At 42.2% G+C, this 7,963-nt stretch overlaps 1 protein-coding gene across 1 annotated transcript; it reads left to right on the plus strand.

Moving 5' to 3' along the window:
- The first annotated feature begins 398 nt into the window (after positions 1–398).
- Positions 399–2,141, plus strand: LOC111237711 (claudin-5-like). Its single transcript, XM_022766912.1, has one exon. It carries the CDS (start codon positions 613–615, stop codon positions 1,258–1,260), a length of 648 nt encoding a protein of 215 aa, XP_022622633.1. The 5' UTR covers positions 399–612; the 3' UTR covers positions 1,261–2,141.
- Positions 2,142–7,963: the final 5,822 nt, after the last annotated feature.

Consider the following 7,963-nt stretch of genomic DNA (forward strand, 5'->3'; position numbering starts at 1 on the left):
TTACTGACATTTTGTGTCAGCCAGTTAAGAGCCACATACATATAAAAACTGATGTGAAATGGCCATTTTAGGCCATAGGCTACCACAGACAAGTGGCATTAAACTCCATGTCTGAAAAATCATTAACCGCCTTGATAAATTAAACCACTGCATTTCAGCTGCTCCATACCCTTAAAAACACCCCCCGTATGCCTTCACCCGTCTCCTGCCCCCCTCTATTCATTGTAAATAACTGTTCAAACACACAATGCGCTCTGGACCGCTTTATTCAGTCGCACAACTTCCCTGTGTTTTCATTGGTCCCTTGAGGATGCGGCGACAGCTGATTGGAGGAAAGTTTCTCCTCCAGTCCATACACCCCCCACCCCGCAGATATTCGTGGTTCGGTGCTACTGTGATTCCAGTTGTTTTCACATCCCCTCACTAACAAAGAGACTCAGAGTTGCTGTCTCTTACATCTCCGAGTAGAGTGATGCGCAACTAAGGATTGACGCTGCTGTACGTCGAGGCGAGAACGAAGAACTAAAGAGCAGAAATACACCTGGCTTTCAAGAGGAAAAATTAGGGGAGAGTTTGAAAAGTTTCTCATAGAACTAAACGTAAAGAGCGAAAATGGTGTCCGCGGGACTGGAGATCCTGGGACTGTCGCTGTGCGTAATTGGCTCGCTCCTGGTGATGGTTGCGTGCGGACTGCCCATGTGGAAGGTGACGGCTTTCATTGAGGCGAACATAGTGGTGGCTCAGACAATCTGGGACGGCTTGTGGATGTCCTGTGTTGTGCAGAGCACGGGGCAGATGCAGTGCAAGGTGCACGACTCCGTCCTCGCCCTCAGCCACGACCTGCAGGCAGCCAGAGCGCTCACCATCATCTCCTCGGTGATGGGCGTGCTGGGGCTCATGGTTGTGATTGCTGGGGCGCAGTGCACCAACTGCATCCGCACTGAGTACGTGAAAGCCCGGGTGGTGAACGCCGGAGGAGCCATCTACATCATCAGTGGCGTGTTTGTGCTGGTGCCTCTCTGCTGGATGGCCAACAACATCATATCGGACTTCTACAACCCGCAGGTGCCCGCATCCAAGAAGAGGGAGATTGGCGCTGCGCTGTACATCGGTTGGGCGGCCACAGCGCTGCTACTGATCGGAGGAGCGCTGCTGTGCTGCTCCTGTCCCTCCAGCGGGAACTCGGGATACTCAGTAAAATACGCACCGACTAAGAGAACCACGCAGAACGGGGACTATGACAAGAGGAATTATGTGTAGCTATGTGGCTCAGAGCAGGCGGTGCGTAAAAGTGACCTGCAGCTTTTGAAAAACAGTTTTTTTTAACGGACGTTATCTTTGCACCTGCAGTTTTTTTTATTAGAAATCTGAACTTTGAAAATCAATGGAAGCACATCTGCTGTTTTACCTTTAATACGCTCGGACCGCAAATTCACAAATCCTTTTTGTATCTACAGGAGATTAAAAAAGACTATCAACCACAAGAGGTAGACAAAAAGGAGTATCTTTGTTAGGTACCTGCTTTTGTAAGTCTTCGAAATTATTAGTGTTTTGAATTGTTTACTGTTGTAACTACAAAGTTTTTCTGTTCTAGAAGAACTCTTGCCATCGAATATATAGGCTACACTGTTTTTTTTTTTTGCCTTGATGTGCATTGTCAGCACAAACGTGTAACTGAGAATGATTGCACTCTCACACATTCAAAGTCCCATTGCCTTTAGTGGAACGACGCCGACATGTTGAGGACTTCAACAATGCCCGATAGCAATAAAGACCGACGGAGAAAAGTAGTCTAAAAAAAACCTTAATAAATCTCGGACACACTTTTGTGTCGTTCAGAAGTTGGTTGCGGTGACTGAGGTTTGCAGTCTATTTTTGGACCTGTAGTAGATTCCAGAGAGCCTGGGATCCCTAGGTCACAACATGAAATGTTACAGTACTTTTCTCGGCTGCACTGAGCACCTGCAAGGTTTTTGCATCATTGTCACTGCAGGAAGTCTTTTCTTTTCAAAACATTCAAGGAATAAACTTTGTTTTCTGTTGGTTTGTTGACATTTGATGTAATGATTCATTATTCATGTATACGAAGATGCAATATCGTTTCATTTTATTAAGATTAAACTGAATATATTGTCTGAAAACTTTAGTTAAAGTGTGTTCTTAAACAAAACAACTGACAACGGAGCTGTGATGGTCTGCAGAGGCAGGAGTGCCCTACATGGCTGTGCGTAATGCATGCCGTTCCCACCGTGAATCCATAAACCCCCACGGCGGGAGAAAGTATTTTGGTTAGCCATAGAAATCCAGATGACAATGCCCATTCAGCTAGAGTGGGGCTCTGCTGTTCAACTCACAATACTCCACAACCCCCACCACCCTGTTTCAGACCACCCCCACCCTCCTCATCCGCAGTCAATGAAAGGCGTTCAAATTAGAGCTACGGAGAAGTTGCTGGGATCGTCTCCCCGCAAGTCACTCCATTCATTAGTCGTCACAAACCCACCTCCCTCCATCAGGACGGTGCTAAGATAGATGGACTGCATGATGGAAGATTACACACCATCACTCTGAAGTAATTAGTTTATCCACAGCTGCTTCAAAGGCACCACAATTACTCAAACACTGGGGATGATAGTTAGTTAAAGATATTAAAAAATTGGAGATTTCTTAACTTGTGACAACAATAGAAAAACACTATAATACAAGATATTTCAGTTTATGAGTAAAAGCCCTCCTGTTTTAAACTGTGACTGGATTAAAGCAGCTTATCCATACTTGTTTTGCTGGTGACTTAAGAATCTTAACAGGTCATATGCCCTCTTAAAAGTTGAAAATGTGGTAGTGCAGAGAGTCTGCATGCAGTCAGGAGAGTTTGTGATCAGTGCACCCCACAGGAGACTTGTTGTAAAATGTCAACCAAGGCTGAGCTTATTATCCACCAGAGAATATTCTCCACATCCAAGACACAAACCCCTGCCCCATATGAGACCTCAACATTATTGCCAAATCTCTGAACTTTTGGTTATCAATATAATTCAGTTTGACAAAACAGTTATGGAGCTTTCAGCCATATCACATGGTCTTCTTCAGTGGATAGAGTTTTCTCAGTTGTTACGGAGAGGGATCTGTTGACGTGTGTCTTCAGGAGCTGTTGTGATTTCACCCCATTTAGGACTTCTCATGTGTTAAGCATGAAGGTTCACTCTCGGCTTTTGAAATTGTATTTTGACGCAACAATCTCAACTCAAGGTCTACTTACAAACTTGTTGTAGATGTGAAATTCAAATGAGCAAACTCAATGTGTGGATAACCGTGTGAAATTCCAAACTACATATTTCATATTTCCAAAGTCAATAATGGTCTTTCATGTAGAGCTGAAACAAATTGTTTAATAATCAATTGGTTGATCAACAAAAAATGAATCGAAAACAATTTGAATTTTTTAAAAATGGCAAAAATTCTCTGGTTCCACCATCTCAAACACGACTATTTGCTGGTTAATACTCATCTTTTATATCAAACTGAATATGTTTGGATATGGATTGGTGGTTGAACAAAAGAAGTGACTGAAATATATTAATTTGGGCTCTAGGAAATTATAATGGGCATCTTTCAGTTTTCAATATTCTGACACGAACAAACAATTGATTTATAAAGAAAACAATTGACAGAGTAATTGGTGATGAAAATATTTGCTACTTGTATCCTTGCTTTCTATATTATATTATAATATAGCTTCCATCCTATATTCAATGTTTTTCAAAAGATAAGGCTGGTGATATTATATATTTTTGTTTTGGTCAACAAATCCAATAAAAAAGAGCAACACCAACAATGCATTAGTCTCTCCGTCTCTCAATACTTTATGAGTTCCCCAGCCTGTCTGTGGCACTTCCAATCATTCTGAATACATACATCTTTAAAAAGGGCTCATAGATATGTAGTTTAGTTGAAAATAAAAAGCTCAGTAATTTCCTAAAACAGCTGGGCTTGGTAGTTATCTTCTTTTACAGGAGTATTAAGAGCATTTCTGAGGACTATTTTCAGCCGAGAATGAATACACATTTAGTGCTCTTTTGAGTTTTTATGGCAGCAGCATGGAGTATATGAGACTGACTCAAAACAAAAAATACAGAGCTCACGTTCATCGTAATGAAGGAACACGAACAGCGTGCAACAGTGTGCAATCCAGCTAAGTTGTTTGTTGGATCAATTAATCGTTGGTTTTAGTTGTATTGTGGGATTTGCTGGCAATAAGAAAAACATAGAATTCCCCCAGACTTAATTTTTCACACTTGCAGTACAGTTGTTTACAGTAGGCGTTCCTACATTGGCATCTCTGTGGGTTTTTCTACACAAAGACACTCCCTGGAAGGTCCAGTCTGGTCTGCCTCAGTGAGATGTTTTTGTCGGATTGTTAGTTCCACTCCTGTAGTCACCGCACAGAGGGTGACGAAGCGCAGGGTGTGTGTGTGGGGGTGTGTGTGTGTGTGAGCAAGGGGTTAAGTGTGTGTATGTGTGTGTGAGTGTAGAAAGAGCGGGGTGGGGTGGGGGTGCACCTTTAAAAAAGGCCCTCATTCCAATGAGGAGGGAGGCAAATAGGGCCAGCGACGTCACTCAATGGGCACTCGCCATGGTAACCAGCCAGAACCTGCAGTTGCCTGGCAACGGGAGCCTATAATGTGGTGGTATGGATGAGCCTAATAAAAGGCCTGGCCAGCAGACATTCCTGCAAGCATGGACACACATACACACAGCCTATGCACAGCAGTCTGGAAGATGAAGGAGGGATTTACTCAAAGCCTGTAATGGTCACTGCAAAAAGAGCTGTGACAGCAGAAACACGTTTGTTTCATTGTGTTTCATTTTGAGAGCAAATGTTAAGTGTTGCTATAAATGCTCCACACTGGGACCAAAAACACAAACTCTGGCCAAAGGGAGTATGAAACATGAGTGTAAACAAATGAGTTCCTGATATCACAAATATGTCTCATAGAAACAGATGACATAACACACAGAGACCCACTCTGACCTCTAAACTTGACCTTCCAGAGCCCGGCGGGGTGAGGCCCACATGGTTAAGGTCATGTCAGATCTCGGCCAGGCTGCGTACTGATTTCAGATTTGCGCAGTCGCCAGTGAGCGTCATGCGTTTTTTGTAGGGGCTGGACTGGGCTACGGGAGTCGTTTCTCATGACATGAACTTTGAACTCTGAAGCTGGCCTCAGGTCAGGCGAGTCGAAAGTCACTTCCCTTGACTGACCAGGCATGATCTCATCGCAGCAGAATCCCCTGCATTTGATAGGGGTCACAACCCTCAACCTCCAAGCTCCTCACACCTGCAAGTAACTGGTTACACAATCAGATGATGGAAAGTTTGACACTTTAAAGTTTTGATTTCATATGGCATGGATTCTACAAAGCAACCAAAGCACTGTAGATGATTAGCGGTGGAAAGATACTTAGCTGTAGTTTTCAGTTATTTCACAGATTAACATTTATACACAAAAATATATCTTAAAATATGAGGCATCGTCTTATATTAAACCAAGTAGTGTGTAAATCAGACTTTTAATTTAATTTGATGATAGTGAGGATTACACTATAATAATGGTTGCTGTTGGATCAGAATACTTCTTCCAACACTGTGGATGATTCATAAAACAAAGGAGACTTAATTAGTGTTTTTACTGATTGACTCAGATGTACAACAATGTCAGCAGGTGCATACAGTCCACAGACTTCCCAGCTGGATAGAGCTTACTCACAGATAGTAAAGCCAAGAGTCAGCAGGTGGTTAAAAGTGGTGGACAAATGTGGCTTTGTATACAGAGTATACAAAGACCCCATGAGCCATTTGTCTGTGAAACAATGCGTGAGGCAGAGTGGTTAGAGATGGAGATCAGGAAAAAAAAAACAAAAAAAAAAACACATGCTCTTTTCTCCTGTATTACAAAGTTTACAGCTTGGTGACTCACGAGTTTTTGTCGCAGCCCAGTAGCACGACCAGGCTTCCTGTGCAGTGGACAGCGGAGCAGGAAACAGGAAGGAACATGGAGGGTGTGGAGGAGGAGGGTGGAGTGTGTGTGTCAGGAGAAATCGGAGTGCTTGGTGGTTGAGTTAAAGCACTCCCAACAATATACACACCTACTGATACATAGGAGTTCATATGTCTGTACACAACACCCACGTCACTTCTGACTGACATTTGTTTAGTCACATTTATGGTTACGATCAGCTTGTTTCAACCCTTTCGAAGAAGCACATATGAGTGCATCATATTGGTCAATTAGCAGGTAATGGTTCATTTATAGGTCAAGAACATTTTTCCTCATGGCTGTGTTTCTGAGGTCATGACAAGTTTATATTTTGGACATACATGGGAAACACATGAAATGCACATGGTTTTCAGAAATTAAGATTTTGGCTTGAATGTTTCACTCAGTAAACATCATAAAACTTCAATGGAGAGCTCGAACAAGCTGTTATATTTTTGTGATATTGTTGGCCAGTGTGGAAGATTATTTTCTACAACCTTGCAGCAGCTAGAACTGATATTTTTTTTATAATAAGAGTATATCAAAGACAACGTGAAACTTATGTGACAATGTGCATGTAGTGACAAAGCCACAGAGAATTATCACATGAATCTGCAGCTCCCATCAGCGTCACAGAGAGGTAAAACAAATTTTAGCTAGCCGTAAGGCCTGCAACTTTACTATTTTGGTTCGCCCTCTGCAATCTCAGTGTCATTGCTGGCCTCAGCAAGCAGTTGTTTTAATGAAAAAGCACTAAAAATCCCACTGTACTCTACCTGCTCAGCACCAAACAGCAGGCAGACACAGTCATCAGCTACCTGGTGAACAAAGTGCAGCATTTATCTGCTAAAGAGCCTGATTTCTCCCTCAGAAGTTGGTAGAGAACAAAACAGAGGTAAAAGAAAGAGAATACTGGACTTACATTTGCCACGAGGATAGAAACATAACTCCAAATAAATGATAACATTCCTCCATAACTGCAAGATGTGTAAACAAGCAAATGAACAAGCTCACCATATCAACTTCAAAGGTTTCATTCACAATTCGCTTCCACTTTTCCTAAGTGGCCAAAAAAAGAAAATAAATCACATTATTGCAGTTTTAAAGCTTCCTCAACATTGTACACAGTACAACAGTACAACAGCAAGGGGTTAAAGGGAATATTGCTTTTTAACGCAAGGTCACTAATACTGATATGATTGGAGGCTCACACCTGAAAAAAGAACAGGGAGTTGTAACCAACATAAAATATTTATTAAACGTGCTGCCAAAAATTCAATAACACTTTCCCCAAACTACACAATATTTAAGTATATATGTGTAATTTAAGATAAGACTGCATTAGTTTTACAGCAAAGGTGAAGTATTTTATCAACAGAGTGATGAACAGACTGCCCAGTGACGGCTTTATCTCAAAATATGAGAGTAGGAGAAGTGGAAACAGGGAGTCTCAACTCCTTTCATGCCTGAGTCAGATCATGCATCCACATAGTATATCATTATAAGGAGGCAATTTTAAATACTAGGACACATAAAAACATGTATTGAGTTGCACATATGTGCACACACACACACACACACACACACATAGGTAAGGCAGATGAGACAAAGTGGTGAATGACAGCCCTCTGCTGAGATGAAAGGGAGGCCTGGCAGCATGAGGAATGTCTGGGTGGGATCAGGAGACATTTCTGATTTGGCATGGTTAGCAAAATGTATGTGATGTCAGTCTCTGTCTTCAACTATGAGGAAAGGGGGGGAAAAAACTCTAACATAAGTGTTGCAGTTTTAAATCCCACGAGCATTTAGTCATGTTTGCAGTCAGTTGAAGGACTGTGGTGCAGGTGGTGCTGCTTTCAGCATTGGCCTCTGGTGGTAATTTGGACTCTCATATTAATATAGGATATAGCAATCAGTGGCTGAGT

This window comes from Seriola dumerili, unplaced genomic scaffold, assembly GCF_002260705.1.
Source record: "Seriola dumerili isolate Sdu_G_001 unplaced genomic scaffold, Sdu_1.0 BDQW01001090.1, whole genome shotgun sequence".
NCBI classification, from domain to species: domain Eukaryota; kingdom Metazoa; phylum Chordata; class Actinopteri; order Carangiformes; family Carangidae; genus Seriola; species Seriola dumerili.

Excerpts from the sequence above, each read along its gene's own strand:
- LOC111237711 (XM_022766912.1), top strand. The coding sequence starts at position 613 with ATGGTGTCCGCGGGACTGGAGATCCTGGGACTGTCGCTGTGCGTAATT.